A 21752-nucleotide genomic window follows, 5' to 3' on the forward strand; every position below is an offset into this window, starting at 1 on the left:
AAAGCCTTTGTTCAGCGTGTCCTGGGGAGGCTGCCCGGGCTCTGGGTCAGCCACTGAGACCTCTCCGCTCTGAGGAGGAGGAGGTGAGCAGACCGAAGGCTGTAGGGACGGTGCTGGCAGGGCCACAAGGGCTCTTTGGTCTTTGCAACAAGGATTTTGCAACTTGAAGGAAAGCTGCAGAGATCTCTGGGGCTGGGGTTGGGAAATAGGGTCCTCATTGCAGCTCGGCCACTTCGGAGAGTTTGCCTGGGCAAGGCACGCATCTGAAGTGCAGGAACATTTCCAAGTGACTCTCCGTAGCCAGCCCTTCCCTATAAATAGAAATGCTTTACCCAAAAGCCTCGTTTTTAAGACAAAGGCAGTCTGGGAAAGGCCTCTCAGCACCAGTGGCATGGTTTGTGCCAGATCGTGGCCCCCAGGGGCTGAGCCGTGCCGGTGCAAGGTGGTCACAGCGCGGGCTGTGGGCTGGTGGGGATGTCCACAGCTGGCTCCTGAGCGTGCCACCGGGCACGTCCCTCCCAGTGGCTCCCAGCCCTGCAGCCTGTGACACACAGCACCCTCTGACCGCCCCGCCACGGCACCCGCCACGGCTCAACTGGTGCAGGAGCCTCCTCAGCATGCAGCTCGGCGCAGCCTTTAACATCTCGCGGAACAGATGCCCGCTGGGCGTCTTGAAACACATCCAAAGGTAGCAGTGACGGCTGCTGTCAGGGAAACAATAATCCCGTGGCCTCGCCAGCATCAGCTGCACCCGGGTGCTGGCACTGCACGGCGCACAGAGGCTCCTGCTGCTGCTTTGTTGGGTGGAAGGGGCCTGGCGGAGGTGTCCCGGGGGAGCAGAGGTGGAGACGTGGCAGTGTCACAGTCTGCAGCCTTCTTGTCACCCAAAAGCTCCTTCCCTGTGCAGCTGGCTGCTGCTGTGTCCCTGCTGGGGGGGCGGTTCTGGGCATGGGGATGTTTGGGTGCTGCTTGGGGTGATCCCTGTGCAGGGCTGAGGGGAAAGGAGAGGATCTGGGAGCAGTTCAGCCGCATGGGCGCAGAGGTGACGGGTGGCTCAGGAGCAGGACCACGCAGGTATTGAGCCTGGTGTTTTAACAACCATGTCCACATGCCCCTCGTGTCCCCGTGCTGGGAGCCACAGGCATGGCAAGCTGGAAAGTGGGGTCAGCAGAAAGGTGGTTTGGAAGGCGGTGTCATCTCACGGCAGGAGAGCTCCATCCTGCGCTCAGAAACGCCACCCGTCCCCTCCGGTGTCCCCCACCAGCCCGGGAGGAGGTACCCACACAACGCCTGGAGGCTGCGGGGTGAGAAGCAGCAAGCTGCAGCCCCGCAGAGCCAGGAGCCTGCATAATGGAGCAGAATAACGCGGGGAGCCGTGGGGACAGAGCATGATGCTGGCAGCAGGGGCTGGGCACGCCAGGCACGGAGACACCCGGGGGGAGCGAGCAGCTCCTGCCACGGCACTTTGGAGCAGCATCGGGCTTGGAAACGCTGCTCTTCATCCCGTTCAGAGGCAGCACGTGGGGGAGAGCCATTAAGCAAACAGCAGCATCCTTTTAACCAGTCTGGCTGGCACGGGAGGTCCCTGCTGGCCTGGAAGCTCTGTCGCTCCGGCTGCGCAGCGCTGGAGCCGTCCTGGTGTGCTCGGCTGGTGGCAGATGGTGCAGGGCAGAGGGTAATGGGGCTGTCCTCGGTGGACGGCGGCCCCTGCGGCGCCACGCGCAGCCAGCTCCCTCCTGTCAGTGCCAGGACTGACAGCAGGGCCCTGGCGCTCAGAGGGCAGGAGAGAGGAGACAGAAAACGAGAGACGGGGGGGTTACAGAGCTCATCCAGGAGCTCCCCGTGAGCACGGTAATGATACGAAGCGCCTGCCGTGCACTGAGGGCTGGGAGTGCTGCAGATGGGGCTGGAGGGCATCCACGTTTGGGGGGCCACAGGGACCAAGGTGAGATGGGAGCTGAGCTCCCCCTTCCCATGTTCCATCCGAAGTGACCATCACCTGTCACTTGTCACCTCCCCTCGCTGCACAGTGAACATTTGGGGGGGATGTGACAGCTTGGGGAGCGCACAGGGAGCACATTTTGCAGTCGGCAGCGGCACACCTCTAGCACAGGGCGCACACCTCCGGGGGCAGCTGCCACCAACCCCTGCCCGTGCTCGTGCCAGGGACAGCAGGGGACAGCCGTGCAGGGACGCTGGCATCAGCCAGCCCGGAGCCAGCTGCCGCCCAGCTGAGCCAGCCTGGCACGGCGCCCGGCACAGCGAGCCTGCTCCTGCGCCACCCCTGGCACAGCGCCCGCCTCGCGCGGCACAGCCGGCGCAGGTAGTCCGTGGGGCTGGGAGCTCGGGCTGCTGCCAGCTCGGGGGTTTTGCTGTGGTGCTGATGTGCCCCGACATCCTGCCGGGGTCCCTCTGCTGAGAGCAAAACACAGAGACTTCCCGAGCTGGAAATAGTGCCTGAAGCCAGGCGGTGCGCGGGGTCGCGCGTGCCGCTTTGTGCGGTGAAACGCACGGCCCCAGATGTTTGCCACCCTGGTGCCTGAGCTGCTCCCGCAGCAGCTTGCTTTAAAAAGCAGAGAAATCAGCCGTGGCTGACACCTCACCTACAGACCACCCCCTCAAGGGCGTGCAGCCGTGGATTTGGGTGTAAGGAAAGGTGAAGGAGTGAGCCATCCGGGTAGCCACAGCGGTTGGTGTGGGGACACCTCCACCGCCCGTGCGCCCAGCCCGCTGCTTGGGCCGTTCTCCCCATCCTGACATGGAGAAAAATGCAAATGTGGCAGCTTTGGTGTGCTTAAATATTGAAGAGCAGCACGGGCACTGTATGTCATTGAAGCAGCGCTGAATTCCCTCTCCTCTCCCTGTCTCCTCTGCATGCATAAGCAGCTCCCGAGCTCGCTGCTGAAAGCTTGTGGCTCCCCCGTCCCACGTTTTAATTAATGCTCGCTCTCCAGCCCTGTGTCAGTCACACATGCCACAGTGATACCGGACACAGAGGGCAGTTTATCACGGCAGTCACGAATTCCTTTCAACCCCAAGCAGCCAAATACCCAGGGAGTCCTGGTTTCGAACTCTCCCACAACTTTAAAATATTCCAGACAGCTCCCAACATCCACGACCGCGTGAGTGCCAAGAGGAAGGCAGGCAACTACACGAACAATTAATCATTTCCTGGCTGACCTGAGCGAGAGGAGCTGCTCGGCAGTTGGCATGTGCCAGCTGAACGGGGACACGGCTTTTGGGGAACGGCCCAAATTTCAGAACTGATTGTGATTTTTCATTGCCCTGCCACCGCAAAGCTCCAAGCGTTCGCTGCCTCTGCGTGCACCACGTGCAGTCCTCGTGGAGTGTCAGAGGTGAGCTGGGAGGCAGATTTTTAAGCTGCACAGCCAGTGGGCACCTGCATCACCTGCGGGGTGACACCGTGAGGCCCCAGAGGAGAGGGGAGCTCATCTCTGAGAGAGGGGGACTGGGGAGCACGCAGGGCTCAGGGAGCAGGAGGCACTGGGGAGGCTTTTCCCTGGGCTACCCAACAAAGTCCCCAGATCTCGACTGCCCCGGAGCGCACCCAGTGATCTGGCGTGCACCCTAACCAGAGCCTCAGGGGTCCTTTAGGCTCGGTGCCCCCTGCAGCACCCACAGCTCCAGGGTGAGCGCGGCAGCCCTGTAGTGCCCACAGACCCTTTGCTGGGAGCTCTTTTTCCCACTGCCAGAGCCGTTGCCGTGCCTGCACGCCCCAGCCAGCAGCATTCAAAGCTGCAGAAGGGGAGCATGCCGGGTGCATGGACACAGAGGTGGTGCATGTCATTAGGGCACGCAGGCTGCGTGGGGTAGTGCCGAGGGCCCCCCTGGCGCTGCCATCAAGGCTCTGAAATTGAAATGCGAGGTCCCGAGCCCCCACCACCACCCCTCCCGGTTGGCAAAGGCTCTATTAGCAGGATGTGAGTAATCATCTTAAGTAGCTATCAAAGTGCAACAGCTTGTTAAGCATTTAGCCAGGTTGTGCTGACATGACCTCTCTCCTCAATCTTCCCAGCCTCGGTGCGAGCGGCTAATTACCGGAGCACACCTGCCACGCGCCTTCTCCCCCGCCTCCCGCCCCGCAGGAAGGACAAAGTCTCACTTCGGGCCATCTCTTCTTCCTGACACCGTCCCCACCCTATTTTGTGTCACCAGCAGCCGGGCAGGAGCTGGGGACAGTCTGGTCCTGCTGCTGTGCGCCGTGCTGAGCGCGCTGGGACGTGCGTCCGCCTGCGGTGGTGGCTCCTTTTTTGCTTCCATCTTAAAGGATTTGTGGCTGCACAGCCTTATTCTTCCCTTGCCCCCAGCAAAAAAAGTGATGCCTGCTCCCCTCCGTGCATCCCAGGGTGCAGGCTGTTGGGTGGGAATGCTGGCACCCACCCCGGGGGGCTCTGCAGATGCTGAGCGCGATTCCTGCGCGCGGTGCCACCATCTGAGCCTGGGGTGCGGGATGGGGAGGTGACAGAAACAGGGGCAGGTGGTGGCACGGCCCTGACACAGCCCCCTTTGTTTCCCAGGGGACACAGCAGCCTACCAGGACGGCGTGTACTGGATCAAGGGCCGCACCTCAGTGGACATCATCAAAAATGGAGGGTTCAAAATCAGCGCTCTGGAGGTGGAGCGGCAGCTGCTCGCGCACCCGCACATCACAGGTACGTGTGGGGGCCCCGTGGGACAGTCCCGGGGCTGTGCCCCATGAGGAGCACGGGGCTGTGTGGGGTCCTGGCCCCGAGGTGCTGGCACGGGGCCACCCCAGGGCTCGTGCCCCGAGGCTGCTGCCCTGCCTTCCCATCATTAGTCCTGTGTCTGGGCGAGGAGCAGGCGGGATTTGAAACCTGCCCCCAGTCATCTCTCGGGGCTTGAAGCCGCGCAGCTCACCGCTGGGTGCCAAGTCAGCAGCAGCTCTCATCTGAGGTTGGAAATGAGGCTGTAATTAAATCTGTGCTGACCTTGTGCCTGACCCTGCGCGAGGGGGTGGAAGCAATGCCCCTGGCTCGACACCGCTGCGTGCATTGCATCCCCCTGCTGACTCCAAATCACTCCAACCCTGGGGCTTCCTGCCTTTCCGTGGGGCTTCTTGCCTTTCTATGGGGCTTCTTGCTTTTCTTGGGGCTTCCTGCCTTTCCATGGGGCAAAGCTCTGCTCCTGGAAATGGCAGCAGCAGAGGAGCCCCTGGTGTTTTCCTGCCGCAGCATCCCGTGCCATCCTCCTCCACACGCTGCTCCTCCAGCACACCGTGGTGCTGAGCTCCCCTCAGCCCCCAGGACCTGCTCGTGCTCCTCACCTCGAGTCCTGTGCTCTCTCTGCAGACGTGGCTGTGATCGGGCCCCCAGACATGGTGTGGGGCCAGCGGGTGAGCGCCGTGGTGCAGCTGCGCAGGGGCGAGATGCTCTCGGTGAGCGCCCTGAAGGAGTGGGCCAGGTGAGAGGCAGCGGGGCTGCACGCGTTGAGGGCACTGCAGGCAGGGCTGGGGCGGGCAGCAGGGCCAGGACAGCACCTCAGGGCTCAGCACCCTCGCCTGGGGACGTGTCAGAGGAGGAACAAGGGGTGGCAGCAGTGACGCTGTGCCTTGGGTCCTGGAAACGGGAGAAATGCAGCTTCTACCAGGAGGCTGCAAAGCATGGGAGATAATGGGAATAAATGGGCCACAACTAACCCCAGAAACCCCTCCCAGGGGCTTGGGGATGGGGGGGACACCGGGGCTCACTGGCCTTGCACAGAGCCTTTCTGGAGAGCAGGGCACAGACAGCAGCTGGCCACCCGGCACGGTGTCAGCCGGCACACCCCATTGCTCACCAGTCCGAGAGCTACGAGGTCTGGGGCATCAGCTGCAGGAGGAGGAGAGCACAAGCTGGAGCCAGGAAGCAGAATCACCAGGTTTATCGCTAATATTCCATTAGCAAAATATTTAATAGCAGATTCTTTCTTTTCCTGGCAACTCCCTCCTCCAGGCTGCGGATATTTTTGGCGAGGCTGGCGCTATTTTGCAAGCGGCAGGAGCACTTGTTTCATCAGGGGCTGCACAGCCAGCCAATTAAAGATTTCCCCTGGATTTGCAAAAATCACAGTTGGGGGACTGCGATTTAGCAAATGCAGGGAAGATGCTAGCTGGCCGGCTGCTGCTCTGATTAAACAGTTGCGTGGTGGGGGGAAGAGAAGCGAACAAAGAAACCAAACCTGCGCCCGCGCTGCTTGGGCAGAGGGGCCAGGACCCCACCGGGCGTCCCTCCTGCTGCCACCCCTGCGTGCTGTGCACGCCTTAACCCTCTGGCTGCTGGCTCTCCGGGGCTCCTGCTCCTCCAAGGCAGCCAAATCCAGCAGCAGCTTTTATTTCTTCACGCTGATATCCTCCTGCAAGCAGAGATTTCCCTCTGTGGCCAGGCTCGGTCTGTCTGGGTTGGTGTGGATGCCACCGTGGCCTCTCCATGCGGCGCCCACGGTGGCTGCTCACCCCTGAGCTTCACGGCAAGGACGTTGGGGTCTCCGGCAGATCCTTCATCCCCACTCTGTGCCCATGGCCCTCGTTACCCCTGGAGCTGTGGCAGTCCCCAGAGCCCTTTAAGCAAAACACACTCGAGGCTACGAGGAGGTGACCACGGCGCTGGGTACCCAGCCCCAGCCCTACTCCCTGCAGGCACTTCTCCAGCTCTCCCCGTCTGCCTCCCACTGTCTCTCCCTTTTATTTTTCATGCCACTTAACATTTGCCTGGCCCTTTTCTCGCACATCCTGGCAGGAGACACATGTCCCCCTTCAGCCTGACTCATTTCGCAGCTCCGGCCCCCAGCCGCGCTTGCCAGCACCACCCCGAGCTGGAGACATCCATCTGGCCGGGGGTACTGGGAGTACTGGGGGGTACTGGTGGCAGCGGGTGAGGGCTCTGCAGACTTGGCACCTCGCCTTAGAGCCGCTGCCAGCGTGCTGCCGGGGCTGGGCACGGCCCCAGGCTGGTGACACATGGCACAGAAGGCAGGAGAGCCTCCCCCTGCGTGCCACAAAGGGCACGGGGATGGCACGCCGAGCTCAGCCTCCCTCCTGCAGCAGGCAGAGCCCTGTGGGCTGTCACACAGCCTGGCACCCTGCCACCAGCACAGCCCAAAGCTGGCCCCCGGGGGGCTTTGTGCGGAGACAGGACCGGGGACAGGACCAGGGACAGGCACGGTTTCAGCAATTTAGTGCCACGGTGCTGTTTTCCCCTGCCACATCTAATGGGGAGGGTTGAGGAGTCCCCGTTAACAGCACTGCCTCCTTGCTGGAGGCTCTCCTGCACCCTGCCAGGGGTGAGCAGGGTTTTGGGGTGCTGCTGGGGTGCGTGGTACCCGCTGTGTCCTGGGGCATGGGCAGGGTGCGAGCACCAAGGGCGACCCAGCACAGGGGTGCCCACGCCGACGGGGCTGGATGCAGCAGGCAGGATGCAAAGCCTTGGAGCAGATCCCCTGTGGGTCCAGAAGTGTTTGTGAGGCCTCAGGAGGGGCTGGAAGCACAGATTTCGGTCGGCTCTGATGGTCTGCATCTCCGTGTTGCAGGGACACCATGGCACCGTACACCATCCCCACAGAGCTGATCGTGGTGGAGGAGATCCCACGCAACCAGATGGGAAAAGTCAACAAGAAGGAGCTGCTGCAGCGCTTTTACCCAGCCTAGCACACGGCCTTGGGATGGGACCAGGAGCCTGGGGGTGCTCCACTCACTGCCACCTCACTTCCAGGGCTGAAATGGTGCTGGTGGGGTGCCAGCAGGGATCAGCAGGGGCAGGTCTGGGCTCTCTGCGCTCCTGCCCATGAAATCAAGCCCAATAAAAGCGAGATTCACCCTGCCTGCTCTTCTCCTTGGCTGAAGAGCTGCAGGGCTCACTCCTCGTGCAGGAGGACCAGGGCTGTCCTGCCCGTAGAAGTGAAATGGGGTGAATTTGGGGGGGGATCCTGGGCCAGGAGTGCCCCCCTTGTCTGAGCACTGCCAGCAGGCACTCGCAGGACAGAGCTGCTCCGTTTAACACAATTGTAGGACAGGTGAGAAGCAGAAAGGTGAGGGCTGAGCGTGGGGCTCAGTTCTCTGCACCATAGACACCCCAAACCCTTGCTGGGAGGGCTCCAGGCTCCCCATTACCTCTGCTGGGTGCTCGTCCCCATTCCTGCTGTAGCCCTGCCTCGGGCCACGTGCTGCTTGTCACCAGCTGAAATCACTCCTCACATTAAACCCCTGTCCTCAGCCAGCTGTGGCAGTGCCTGGTGATTTTGCCTCCCTCTCTGCCCTTTCCCACGGGCTCACCAACTTTGGCTCACAGAGGGGGAGCCGGAGGGGCTGGGTGCCCTGGGACACGCCATAACCCGCTGCGAGCGAGCGCCCCGTGCCTCCAGCCTCCAACAAATGCTGCCTCCCTTTTCCCCACGGAACTGAAGCAGCAATGAGAAGCACAAATAAATACAGGGCGTGCTGAATAACCCACAGCATCTCTACCACAAAGGTGCTTCCACAGCAGCTGGGTCCCAGTACGGGGTGATTACGGGGTGCTGGCACCACCGCTTGTGGGGACAGGGAGCAGGAGGCAGTGGGGAGCAGCTGTGGCACAAATCACACTGCACGTGCATGCCTGTGTGTGCACGCCCATGTCTGAAGGTCATCGATTTCCTGGAGGACAGGCAGTATTGATAGATCCTACCTTCATAAACGGAGCTTTGTCCCTGTTTGACTTCACGCACGCTTTGCCGGATCGATGTCACCGCGGGGGCTGACGGCGGTGCCCTGCGGCTCCATCCCCGGCACGGGGCGGGGGACACAGCTCACCCTGCCAGCCACGGGGCACCAGGAAGGGTGGGAGGGATGGGGAGCGTGGGTAATTGATTAAATATCTTCGTTAGGGTCGGCGGAGCCCCGAGCACCTGGGAGGGCGATCAGCATGCGCTGCGGTGTCAGAGCCCAGCTCCGTCAGCCCTCGCCGGTCTGCGGAGGGACCGAGCGGATCCTTTGTTAAAACATCACCGATGCAGTAAATTTTTTAACTTAGCAAATAGATCAATATCAAATTATCATGTCTCACATTCATAACTCTTAAGCAAGCAACAATGGAGAGAGACAAGGTCACTGGAGAATAAATAGCAGCAAAAGCTCTTAATGATCTATCATTCTCGACAACCCCAGGCACCCAGCACCAGCCTGGTGACAAGATCATTAATAAAACTCTGCAGGAACGCTATCGATTGCTTTGATGGATGATCACAGGTAGCAAATACTGTAAAACACCTGGCTGTCACACACTGAAATGAGTAGTGTGACTCGCACCCCGGCGCAGGACTGGCTGTGGCACCGCCGGGTCTCCTCCCCGGGGGTGGCTGCTGCAGGGAGGGTGGTCGGTGGCCACGGCACCCCCGGCTTTGGGATCAGCCTCTGGCTCCCAGCCCCTCCAGCTCGTTTCTCCCTACAGATGGCAGCAGTTTATTAAGAGCCTCGTTAAAGCACCTGGTCACCGTGCCCCACGCCCCAGGTTGGAGCTGTGTTGGCCAGGGACAGATTTGGGTGCCTTGGTGCCGCTGGAGGAACCTGGAGACCCCGCTGCTTCCCCTCGCTGCTGGATGTGGCCCTGGGACACCGACACAGCCCGGACATTGGGGACAGATTGGGGGTCCCCAAGGCCATGGGCTCTGCACCCCCTGTGCCACATCCATCGGGGATGCTCCAGTCACTTTGCTTGCGAGCCACGTCCGCGCTGACGGTCTGATCATATGTACACAACCATTCAATTACCCCGTAATGGCTACAGGCTATTAAGCCATCAATCTCCTTCATTAAGGCCTGCCAGGCCCGGCCCGGCACCATGCAATAAAACCATTAAAACAACAACAACAACCCAAAGTAGCCTCCTTAATGCGCCCGCCCCGCTGCCCAACTCGGGCACCACCGATGTGGCCATCCCGCAGCGTCCCCGACCCCGCTGCAGCCTCCCCCTGCCCAGACCCACCCCGGGGCACCCATGGGCCCACTGCCCCGAGCTGCCAGCACCCTGCGGTGCCGGTCACCCCTTGTTGGGGTGTCCCCGGGGAGCTGGGGGCCGTCCCCTGGGTGCTCCCATCCGCTCATCCCTGCCCTGGGCTCAGCACGGCTCGGCACGCCGGGCCCCACGCTCGCGCTTTATGGCTGACATTATCTTTTATGGCCGTATAAAACCAAAGCTCCGGTGGCTTTATGGCTGCTGCGCCGGCATTTGGCACCTCGCTGCTCAGCGCCACGCTCCCGGCTGCTCGCTCCCCCACTGCACCCACGTTAGGGCAGGACTGGTCCCAGTGCCGCACTGGGGACGCAGCTGGGCACAAGCCCCAAAACTCTTGTGCTGGGCTGGGCTCGAGGGGCAGGTTTTGGGGGCTGGGGGGTCAGGGGCTGCGCTGCCCTGCTGGGAACAGAGCTGTGCCACCGGGATGAGCCCATGGCCTGGCGCTGGCACCTTGTCAGAGCCCATCACGTCTGCGCCCCGTGCCCCCGCGCCGCGGTGCCGGTGGCAGGGAACATCTGCTCGGCCACCCCGCTGCCACGGCGCATTAGGGTCAGGGTCAGCTGCCAGGACCCCCAGCCACGGCCACCGGGTGTCCCCGCTGTGACACTGATGCGGGGTGGCAGGGCAGGAGGATGGACGGATAAATGGGGTCGGGCAGACGGATGGGGACGGGGCTGAGCCGTGCCGTGGGGTCACCGGTGCCCGATGCTCACCCACTCGTGGCACGGCTCCATGTCCCCTCTGCTGTCCCCTGGCCACCTGAAGCCCTGCCACCACTTGGCTTCGGTGAGGAGCTGGGGGGCGACAAGAAGACCCCCTGTGTCCCCCACAGGGGGTCTTATTTCCTTTGGGCTGCCCCCCCCCCCGAGGCAGCCCCGCAGCGCTCTCCAGATGCTCCGCGTGGGAGGGAACAGGGGGGTCCCCAGGGAGGGGAACGGGGCTGGATGGGGTGGGGGGGGAGGCACCCGCTGCAGCCCGGCCCCCCCCCGGCCGCTCCCCGGTGCGGCCCCCGGGGTGCGGGGACACGGAGCCGGTGGCCGGGGCGATGCTGCCCCCTGGTGCTGCGGGAGGGGATGGGATGGGATGGGATGGGATGGGGATATGGGATGGGATGGGATGGGATGGGATGGGATGGGATGGGATGGGATGGGATGGGATGGGGATGGGATGGGGATATGGGATGGGATGGGATGGGGATATGGGATGGGGATGGGATGGGGTTGGAGCTGTATGGGGTGAGATGGGAATGGGGCTGGGACTGTGCTGGGCTGTTGCTGGCCCCAGCCTTGCCGCTGCCCCCCCCTCGCAGCCCTCCCTGGCCCCCGCCCAGCGCCCGCCGCCAGCCCAGATGGCCCCGCACCTGCCCCGGAACGCGGCCGCGGGGGCCCGGCGGGGCGGGGGGCGAGCAGAGCCCCCCCGGGGGGGGAGAGATCGAGAGCAGGAGGGGGGCGACGATGCCGGGCGGGGGCCGGGGCCGTGCTGTCGGGGGGGGGAGCAGCGGGCCCGGGGCTCTCCGCCCGCCCCGTCGCGGCATCCCCGGGGCGCACCCGGCGGCAGCTGCCGCATTCCCAGCGCCCTGCCCGGGGCGGGGAGGGGGGCACAGCCCCCATCCCCAAAGTGCCGTGCAGAGGAGGAGGGGGGGGGACACACAGCACCCCCGGGGACCCCTTCGTGGACCCCCCCCAGCCCTTCGGACCCCCCTGTTCCCGGTCTCCCCGTGCGCACCGCTCGCCCCGTCGGGCCCCCTGCGCGCAGCCGGGCGGCATCGGGCCGGGCCGGGGGGCGGCGGGGGGGGGCTGTGGGGCCAGCTGCCCTGCCGGGGGGGGCCCGGGCCGCTCGGCAGCACATGTGCTGTCACTCAGCCAGCCCCGCGGTTATTTTAGCTCGGGGCCGGCGAGCGGCTCGGACTGCGCCCGCTCGGCCATGGGGCCCCCGCTCCTGCTCGCATGCCTGCTCGCCCCCCTCTGCGCCAGGGTAAGGGATTGGGGGGGGGGGGGGGGGGTGAAAATTTCCCCCACCCCCCTAAAAAATGGGTTGGTGGGGGTGGGGGGTGGTTGGGATGGGGCCCAGGCCCTGCGGACGCACGTCTCCGGGGGTGTCGGGGATGGAGAGGGGGGATTTGGGGATGGGGACGGGGGTGTCGCAGGCTCCGCGCCCCTCCTGGGCCATTTCCCACCCCACAGATGGTGGCGGTGGCCAGGGCAAGGGGGGGGCCTCCGGCACACTGCGTGGGTTGGAAAGCGGCGAGAGGGATTTGGGGGGGGGCTGGTGCTCAGAAACACGCTGCTCCCCTCACCGCCCCCAGCAGCACTGCCGGATTTCCCCCCCCCCGACCCCCTCCCACCCCACTGTTCACACACAGCCCCCCCCGTGCCCCTCACCGCGGCCTCAGGCCTGAGCCGTGTGGGGCTGTCGGGGTCTGGCCTGGGCCCCACAGCTTTGGGGGGGGGGGTAAGGAAGGCAAGCAGACCCCCAGGGACCCCCCCTCACCCCCCCCCATTATCCACCACCCCCTCCCTGCCCTCCCCAAACTCCAGCAGCCTCCCAGATAAGCAGGAAGGGGGGGGGGTCTCTCCACATGCCCCCAGCCCAGCCCTGGTCGCAGCCCCCCAGCTCCGTGCCCCCCACCCCATCCCGGACCCCCCCCACGGTGACGCTGACATGGGTTGGGGCCGTGCCAGGCATTTCTGCCCCCTTCTTGGGGTGCCCATCACCACGATGGGGGGGTGGCCACCACGAAGCCCCCGTGTCCCGCTTGGCAGCACAGTGTCCCCCCCCCCTCAGGGTGCCAGCACGGCCCCAGGCAGCCCCCCCGGCTGGCGGCAGCACGAGGGCCCCCGGCGGGTGAAGAGGGCCTGGGTGATCCCCCCCATCAGCGTCTCGGAGAACCACAAGCGCATCCCACACCTCCTGGTGCAGGTAGGCGGGGAAAAAATTGGGGGGGGGGGACCCTATGGGGGGCAGCACAGGGCCCCCCAGCGAGGGGATCCCCATGTACCACGTTGGGGATGGAGCCCCAATTCCCCTGGGTGCAGGGACCCCCCCACCCCAAGCACCCTGCCCTGGGGGCGAGGCACCCCCCCACACCATGACCCCAGGGGTCCGGGGGGCAGCCCCCAGCCCCCAGCCCCCAGCCCCAGCCCTGCTTTCTTCTGGGCAGATCAAGTCGGACAAGCAGCAGCCGGGGGGGGTGATCTACAGCATCAAGGGGCCGGGGGTGGACGAGGAGCCCTTGGGCATCTTCTCCATCGACAAGTTCAGCGGCAAGGTCTTCCTCAACGCCATGCTGGACCGGGAGGAGAACGACCGATTTCGGGTAAGGACGCGGCCCGGCCGTGCGTACCCATAGCCCCCAGCCCCCCCCCAACCCCCTTTAGCCCTCACCCACCTGCTTCGTGCCCCCCAGCTGAAGGCTTTTGCCCTGGACCTGGGCGGCGTGACGCTGGAGGACCCCACGGACCTGGAGATCATCGTGGTGGACCAGAACGACAACCGGCCGCTCTTCCGCCAGGACGTCTTCACGGGGCGCGTGGTGGAGGGCGCTGAGCCAGGTGGGGCCCCGCGGCCACCCGGGGTTTGGGGGGCATGAGGAGACCCCCGTGTGCCGGCACCCACCGGGGGTGCTCCGTAGGGACCTGCGTGATGACGGTGGAGGCCACCGACGCCGACGACCCCGAGACGGACAACGCGGCGCTGCGGTTCTCCATCCTGGAGCAGGGCGCAGGAGGCATGTTCAGCATCAACGCCACCACGGGAGAGATCTGCACCGCGCGGCCCGGCCTCGACAGAGAGGTAGAGGGCACTGGGGGGGCATTAAATGGGGGCACCGGGGCTGGAGGAGCCACGGGTTGGTCCATGCGCACGGCCAGCCGTGGTGAGGGGCGGACACGCCGTCCCCGTGGGTGCTGGGGGGGTTCAGCGCCTCCCCCTGGTCCCCCTGCAGAGTGTGGGGGTGTACAACCTGACGCTGCAGGCGGCTGATATGTCCGGGGACGGGCTCACCACCACGGCCACGGCCGTCATCTACCTGGAGGACATCAACGACAACGCCCCCGAGTTCACCAAGGAGGAGGTAGCGGTTAGGGTGGGCTGGGGGGGGGGGACACAATTTGGGACATTGGATCCTGGGGGGTAGGTGCCAGCCCCGTGCTGCTCCCCCCCAGTTCTCCATGGAGGTGGAGGAGCAGGCGGCCGGCCTGGAGGTGGGCAGGGTCCTGGTGCACGACAAGGACCTGGCCGGCTCGCCCAACTGGCTGGCCAAATTCACCATCCTGGAGGGCGACCCCGAGGGCGCCTTCGCCATCCACACCGACCCCTACACCAACGACGGCGTGCTCTCCGTGGCCAAGGTGGGCACCCAGGGGGGCACCCGGGGTGCTGGGGACGGGGATGGGGGTGCTGGCAGCTCCGCTCACCCCGTGTGTGTGTCCCCCCCACCCCTCGGCAGCCCCTGGACCACGAGGTGCGGGACCGCTTCCAGCTGACGGTGTCGGTGCAGAACCAGCAGCCGCTGGAGCCGGGGGCCCCGGGCAGCCCGCGGGCGCTGGCCACGGTGCAGGTGCGGGTGCGGGACGTGAACGAGGCGCCCGTCTTCCGCGAGAACCCGCGGCGAGTCAGCGTGCCAGAGGGGGCCCCCCCAGGCACCCCCGTCACCACCTACACCGCCAGCGACCCCGACACGCGCCAGCTGCAGACCCTCACGTGAGCGCTGCGTTTTGGGCACCCGCTGCATTTGGGCAGCCGGGTGTGCAGCCGGCGGTGGGTATTTTTGGGAAGAGGGGGTGGTGATGGTGTGCCCCCCACTTTGTGCCCCCCAGCTACGCGCTGCTGTACGACCCCGCGGGCTGGCTGCAGCTGGACCCGCACTCCGGCACCGTCCGCACCAAGCGGGAGCTGCGGCACCCCTCGGCCTTCCTGCAGGGCGGCTGGTACATCGCCCTGGTGCTCGCCCGTGATGATGGTGAGCACCCTGCCCTCCCTGAGCCCCCCCCCCCGTGCCCCTCGGCACCCCCTGACCCCTCTGCTCCTCGCCCCCGCCCAGCCGAGCCCCCGCTGTCCGCCACCGGCACGCTCTCCATCGAGATCCTGGAGGTGAACGACCACGCGCCCCTGCTGCAGCCGCCGGCCGGCGTGGTGTGCGGGCGGCCTGGCCGCGGGGGTAGCCTGCTGCTGGGGGCCACCGACGACGACCGGCCCCCCCACGGAGCCCCCTTCCACTTCCAGCTCAGCCCCCAGCACCCCCAGCTCGCCCGTAACTGGAGCATCACCCGCTTCAATGGTGAGGGAGGGCTGGAGTTCGGGGGGTCGCTGTCGCCTGGGGGGGGTCCCCGCTCATCCCAGCCCTTGTGCCCCCCCCGCAGTGACCCACGCGGTGCTGGCCGTGCTGGTGGAGCTGCCCGAGGGGCTCTACTCGCTGCCGCTGCTGCTGCGGGACTCGGGGACCCCCCCCCCGGGAACAGCAGCAGCTGCTGAACGTCTCGGTGTGCCCCTGCGGCCGCGACGGCACCTGCGAGGACGGCGTCCTGGCCGCTGCCACCGCTGGGGTCGGCATCACCCTGGAGGCTCTCCTGGTCATCCTCGGCAGCAGCACCCTGCTCCTGCGTGAGTGACACCCCCAGAGCCCCCCCACCCACTCCCGGGTACCCCAACCCCTCCTCACGGTGCAGGACCCAAATCCCAGCAGCATGCTCCATCACCACATCCCACCCCCCAACCCGCTGCCCCATCCCGGTCCTGGCCACCCTATCCCATCCCAACCCACGTCCCTCATCACCCTATCGTGGTCCTGGCCACCATATCCCACCCCATCCCATGCCCCAAATCAAATTAGCCCGGTCCTGGCCACCCCACCCCATCCCATCCCCATCCCACGCCACCCCAGCCCCATCCCCGTCCCTTCCTTGCCCAGTACCCCACACCCCGTCCCCCCCCCGAGGGGGTCTGGGCCCCGTGCCCACCCGCTCCCCCCCGCAGTGCTGGCGCTGCTGGGGGCCGCACGGGTGCGCGGGCGCCGCCGGGCGCTGCGCAAGGGGCTGCTGCAGCGCTCGCGGGACAACATGCGCGACAACATCCTCAACTACGACGAGCAGGGCGGCGGCGAGGAGGACCAGGTGATGGGGGGCACCCCAGGCAGGGCTGGGGGGGCTCATCGCAGCCCCCAACAGCCCTGACACGTCCCGGTCCCCGCAGGATGCCTACGACATCAACCAGCTGCGGCACCCCCAGCTCCTCCAGCCCCGCGCCAAGCCCCCCGTGCGCAGGGACGCCCCGCTGCGCTCCGGCACCCCCTCGGCGCCCCGCAGGCTACCCAGCGGCCCCTCGGACATCGAGGACTTCATCAATGAGGTGGGACAGGGCTCAGCACCCCCCTGCTTCCCTTTCCATAGCAGGGCTGATGCCGTTCCTGTCCCCGCAGGGGCTGGAGGCGGCCGACAGCGACCCCAGCGTGCCCCCCTACGACACCGCCCTCATCTACGACTACGAGGGCTCGGGCTCCGTCGCCAGCCCGCTCAGCTCCATCGTCTCCAGCCTGACGGACGAGGACCAGGACTACGACTACCTGAGCGAGTGGGGGCCCCGCTTCAGGCGCCTGGCTGACCTCTACGGGCAGTAGAGGGGCCGGGAGGGGGGGCTGGGGAGTTTGGGGGTCTCGCACACGAGGTGCCCGAAGGTGGAGGCTCCGTGCACGCACCAGGTGCCCGGCCGCGGGGGTCTTTGCACCCCCGTGTGCCCCCCACCCAGAGCAGCAGCAGAGGGACCCCACACCAAGCAGAGCCTTGATGGTGCGAGCAGTGTGCCAGCGGGGAGGGGGGGGCCACAGAGCCCCCCCCAGTCCCTTCCCAATAAAAACCCCAACCAAGGGGGCCGGCGGGACCCCAGCCTCGCCAGCCACCCGTGTAGAAACAAGGCACTTTTATTGGCAGCTGCAGCCCCCCCCGGGGCATCACCCCCACCCCAGGACTCCCAGCACAGCTCCTCCTGGGGCAGGATCCAGCCCCAAGGGGGGTGGGCGCGCAGCCCCCAGCCCCACCACCGCTCGCAGCCCGGAGCTTTGCACCCAGGGCCACGTGGGGACGGGGGGGGACCCGCTGCACCGGGGGGGTCCCAGCGGCGTGATGCTTGCCCCCCCCAGCCCTTCCAGCAGCAGGGAGGGGGGCACGGCTACGTCTCCGGGGGGGCGTCCGTGGGGCTGTGCCGGGGACCCAGCGCCCGCTTGGCAGAGGAGACGAGGCGGGAGTAGTCGTGGGGGATGCCGCGGGGGGCGAGCAGGGGGAGGTGGTCCTCACGGGGGGGACGGTGGAACAGGGGGGGCCGGCGCTGGCTCTCGCCGTCCTGCAGGGACTGGGGCAGGCCACGGCCACGGCTCTCGGGCAGCAGCATGATGCTGAGCACCGAGAGGATGGCGAAGGAGGCGAACACCAGGTGGTGCAGGAAGAAGCCGCGGCTGTTGGGGATGGCCGTGATGGGGGCGGCCGCCTTGCCCACGAAGCTGGCCCCCACGATCAGCCCCAGCCCGGCGCCCCTGCGGGGGGAGGAAGGGGAAAAAACGCTCAGAAAAGAGGGAGGGGGAGGAAACAGGGTCCTGGGGAGGGGGCGGCTCCCCCCTCACCTGACCACGGTGGGCAGCACCTCGCTGGCGAAGAAGATGCTGAGCATGGTGACGGCGTGCGAGGCCGTGATGCCCACCACCGACAGGGTCAGCACGATGAGGTCCAGCAGGTCTGGAGAGGGCAGGGTGGGGGGGGAGCAGACATCACCAGAGGGCTCACCCTGCACCCCCCCAGCACCCGGTCCCGCTGTGCCCCCCCCCCCCCAAGCCTTACACTGGGTGAGGGCCAGCAGCAGCAGGGAGGAGATGCCGGTGAGCACGGTGCAGAGCAGCAGCACGGCGCGGCGCCCGAAGCGCTCGGCGGTGAGGCAGAGGAAGAGGCAGGCCACCGCCTCGGCGCCCACCAGCGCCAAGTAGGAGGAGAAGCGGGGCAGGTGCGGGGCCAGGTTGCGGGTGAAGCAGTGCCGGATGCCGGAGCCGATGAAGCTGCGGGACGGGGGGGGGGGGGCTCAGCAAGGGGGTTGGGGGGCCGGTTGGGGCCGCTCCCCCCACCCCACAGCACTGTCCCCCCGGCTGCTCACGCGGTGAAGCCGAGGATGACGCTGTTCTTCCAGATCACCCTGGTGCTGAAGATCTCGCAGACGGCGTGGTAGCGGGGCTGGGGGGAGCCCTCCGCCAGCGTCTCCAGCTCTGCGCGCACGGTGGGACCGGGTTAGAGCCGGCACAGCCCCACGGAGCCCCAGCACGGCCGGTTTGGGAAGGGGGGAGCCCACCAGGCACCCCCCCACGCACCCGCCATCAGGCTCCCTTGGTCGTCGGCACCGCGGCCGCTGCTCTCGGCCAGCGCCTGCAGCGTCTTCCTGGCCCTCTCGAGCTGCTGCGTGGCCAGCAGCCAGCGCGGGGACTCCAGCAGCAGCGCCGGGCACCTGGGGCGAGTGGCGGTGTCACGGGGTGTCCGCGGGGGCTGTGCCCCCCCCCAGCACCACCACCACCACCTCCCCCTGCCTGGCTCAGAGCCGCGCTGTGCCTGGAAACCCTCGGCTTCAAACCTGAGCAAACATTTACCCGGGGAGCATGGAGAGCCCCGGCGGCTTTGATGCCCCGGGCAGGGTGTGCCGGGACAGGGCGCTGCCTGGTGTGGCTTGGCCCCCTGCGCACTCCAGCCCCAAAACGGGGGGGTCCTTACCACCAGCAGGCAGCCAGCAGAGCCAGGATCATGGTGACGGCGCCCTGCAGCACCCGCCAGTCCCGGCACAGCACGGCCAGCCCCGGCAGCAGCAGCTCCCCAGCGATCCAGAAGAAGCCGGCCACCATCGTCACCTCCAGCCGGTGCGGGGGGTCGCACTGCTCCAGCCCTGGGGGGGGCACAAGGGGTGCAGCGTGGGTGCCATGGCCACGGGGCACCCTACAGCATCCTGCGTCCCACAGCGCCCTGCATGCTGCAGCATCCCAAAACCCTGCGGCACCCCAAAACCCCGTGGCACCCCAAAACCCTGCCGGTGCACTCACGTGCCACGTAGAGGGAGAGGAAGGCGCCGGCCAGCGCGGCCCCGAAGAGCATCCTCGCGACCAGGACCATGAGGAAGTTGATGGCCAGCGCCACGCCGAGCCCCAGGGGCACCGCCAGCCCCAGGGACACCACGAAGGTGGGCCGGCGGCCGAACCTGCGGGGCCGGGCGTGAGTTGGGCCGGGTGCCCCATGGGGGGAGCACCCCGGGGACCCCCCCCCTTTTACCTGTCACAGGCCAGGCCAGCAGCGACGCTGCCCAGGGTCCAGCCCAGCAAGTGCGTGGTCTGCTCCAGGGGCACCTTCCAGCGCGAGGCGCACACCAGGTCCCACTGCGGGCCACGGGGATGTGTCTGCACGGGGGGCCCTGCAGAGCCCCCCCTGCCCACAGGGCTGGGACGGACGGCGCCGGTGGGGTCACAAGCCCCACGCTTTGTCGGGGGGCTTCTGGGCAGCCCCCACCCCCAGGCAGAAGCGTGGTGGTGCTGGTGGCCCCCAGAGCCCTGTTTTTGTCATGTCCCCCCCGCACAGCAGAGCTCCCCACCCCACAGCCACCCCTTGTCCCCCCCATGGGGGTCTGCTGGCTGTCCCCAGGATCCCCCAAGCAAAATTCTTCTCCCCCAGGCCCTCCAGAACAGCCAGGGCTTTCCCTCGCTGGGGCCCCCAGCTTGTCCCCCAGGGACCCCCCAGTCCCCTTCACACCCTCCCCAGGCCTCCCCACAGCCCCCCCAACCCACAGCCGCCCCTTGACCCCTCCTGCACCCACAAACCCTGGGTCCCCCGAATTCCTCCAGCCTCCCCCAGCCTGGTGCCCCCCCCAAGACCTCCAAACCCAGGCCCCTTCTGCCCCCCCCCCGACCATCCCAGACCCTGGGGACCCCCCCAAACCCTCCCCAACACCCCAAAACCCCTCAACCCCCCTGGGACCCTTAGGACTCCCCAGAATCCCCCACCCTGCTCCAGGATCCCCCAGCCCCAGAGTGCCCCAGCTCCCCAAAACTCAGGGATCCCCTCAACCCCTCCCCAAACATGGAAAACACCCCCAGACCCCCCCTCCCCAAACACAGGGAACACCCCCAGACCCACCCCAAACCTTACCCCCCTCCCCAAACTTACGGCTCCCCCTAAACCCCCCCAAACCTCCCCATCCCCAGGACCCCTCCCCTATCACCCCAAACTCAGGAACCCCATTACACCCCTCCTCCCCACCCCCTCCCCATCCCCAGGACCCCTCTCCTACACCCCCAAACACCTCCCCCCTCCCCAAATATCCCCCCCCCCCCAACCTGCGTGACCATGTTGGAGCGCAGCCCGGCGGCGGGCAGTGCGTAATGCCAGCCGCGGGTGCAGGGCCCGGTGCCGTCGGGGCGGGCGGTGGCGGTGCCGGGGGCCGTGCCGGGGGTCGCGGGGGGGCCGTGGCGGTAGCGGTAGAGCTGGCAGGGGCTCCAGCCGCCGCGGAGGCGGGGGACGGCGGCTCGGAGCAGGGCGGCCCCCGCCAGGCGGCGCAGCGGCGGCGGCAGGAGCGCGGCGTCGGGGCGGCAGCGGTGGGGGGGCTCCGCGCCCAGCGCCCACCCCAGCGCCCAGCCCAGCGCCAGCGCCAAGCACGGAGCCCACCCCCCCGCGGCACGGCGGCCCCGAGGCCGTGCCCCCCCCCCGGTGCCGGTGCCGGTTCCTGCCCCGGTTGCTGCCCCCGCCGCCTCCATCCCGCTGGGGCCGGGCAGGTGAGGGCGCGCACGGCTCGGCTCGGCTCGGCCCCTCCGCGGCACCGCCCCCCCCCCGGAGCCAGGTCCTGCCCCCTCCTTTCTGCCACCCCCCCGGGCCCGAATCCCAGCCCCGGATCCCCCCAGACACCTCCCGACCCCTGTGCGCCCCCCCCCCAAGCCCAGCCCGGGTCGCGTCCCCCTGCCCGGCTCAGCCTCCCCCTGCGCACCCCGCTTGTTCCCCGGGGATCCGGGGGGGCCGAGAGCTGCTCCGGGCTGGACACCAGCACCCATGGGTGCTCCCGGCCCCCGCTGAGCCTCCAGGGGCTGGGGGCCCCCCAGGAGGGCTCCGGGACAAAACCCTACAAGGGGGAGCGCAGGGGGAAGGGGGAGGAAGCAGCTGAGCCCCCAAAGGAGCCTTTTTGTTTTTTCCTTAATTTCTTTGTGCCCGTTATCTCTGTGCTCCCCCCTGCGCAGCACTGGGATGAGGCACTGGGGAGCAGCTGCAGCCACCTCCTGCCCCTGCGGGACAGCGAGGACAGGACTTAAAAATGGGGAGAGAAACCCAAGGTGGGTGTGCTGCTGGCGAGGTGGCCACAACACCGCTCCAGGCAGTGCCACCCAGGCTGGGGGGCACGAATTATTGGGGGGACCCCAGGGGGGCTTCACCACGAGGCTCCTGACCCCCACGGGTTGCAGGGAAGCACGTTGTGCTGTGGCTTTAGCTGGTGGATGAAAGGTCTCCGTGCTTACAGAGGGCACTTTGCAGTTATTTGTCGAAGGAAAGGGCAGGGCTGGGCATTAGCTAAAAAATCAGCTGGGCGTGAGGGTGCCCCAGGCCCCGTCTCACCCCAGGGAGCAGGAGCAGCCCCCCCAGCTGGTGCCCATCGCCCACCCCAACACGGCAACCCCAGACTGGGCTGGGGACAAAACCATTTAGGATCCAGTGAGGCCACAGTGCCCATAAACACTGGGGCCCCAGCCCCAGGAAC

At 66.9% G+C, this 21752-nt stretch overlaps 3 protein-coding genes across 3 annotated transcripts in view; 2 read left to right on the forward strand and 1 right to left on the reverse strand.

Moving 5' to 3' along the window:
* ACSF3 (acyl-CoA synthetase family member 3) overlaps nt 1-7724 on the forward strand; it is a 55421-nt gene extending 47697 nt beyond the window's left edge. The window contains exons 8-10 of the mRNA XM_032195335.1: nt 4539-4673; nt 5331-5442; nt 7546-7724. Coding sequence (XP_032051226.1) covers nt 4539-4673; nt 5331-5442; nt 7546-7663 — 365 coding nt within the window. The 3' untranslated portion in view covers nt 7664-7724. The remainder of the gene's footprint in view (nt 1-4538; nt 4674-5330; nt 5443-7545) is intronic.
* Nucleotides 7725-11458: 3734 nt separating this feature from the next.
* CDH15 (cadherin 15) lies at nt 11459-16617 on the forward strand. The gene is given in 17 exon segments (XM_032195802.1): nt 11459-11575; nt 11848-11898; nt 11901-11978; nt 12789-12923; nt 13165-13320; nt 13411-13555; nt 13636-13796; nt 13948-14076; nt 14168-14353; nt 14452-14705; nt 14822-14964; nt 15046-15282; nt 15365-15447; nt 15449-15605; nt 15978-16114; nt 16194-16349; nt 16420-16617. Coding segments are annotated over 17 exon segments (2523 nt in total).
* Nucleotides 16618-17165: 548 nt separating this feature from the next.
* On the reverse strand, nt 17166-20763 carry SLC22A31 (solute carrier family 22 member 31). Its single transcript, XM_032195803.1, has 9 exons — nt 20347-20763; nt 19289-19392; nt 19063-19217; nt 18740-18908; nt 18346-18479; nt 18135-18243; nt 17828-18039; nt 17614-17725; nt 17166-17526 (listed from the first exon to the last, which is right to left on the reverse strand). Exons 1-9 carry the CDS (start codon nt 20761-20763, stop codon nt 17166-17168), a joined length of 1773 nt encoding a protein of 590 aa, XP_032051694.1.
* Between the last annotated feature and the right edge of the window lie 989 nt (nt 20764-21752).

Source organism: Aythya fuligula, chromosome 12, assembly GCF_009819795.1.
Source record: "Aythya fuligula isolate bAytFul2 chromosome 12, bAytFul2.pri, whole genome shotgun sequence".
NCBI lineage: Eukaryota > Metazoa > Chordata > Aves > Anseriformes > Anatidae > Aythya > Aythya fuligula.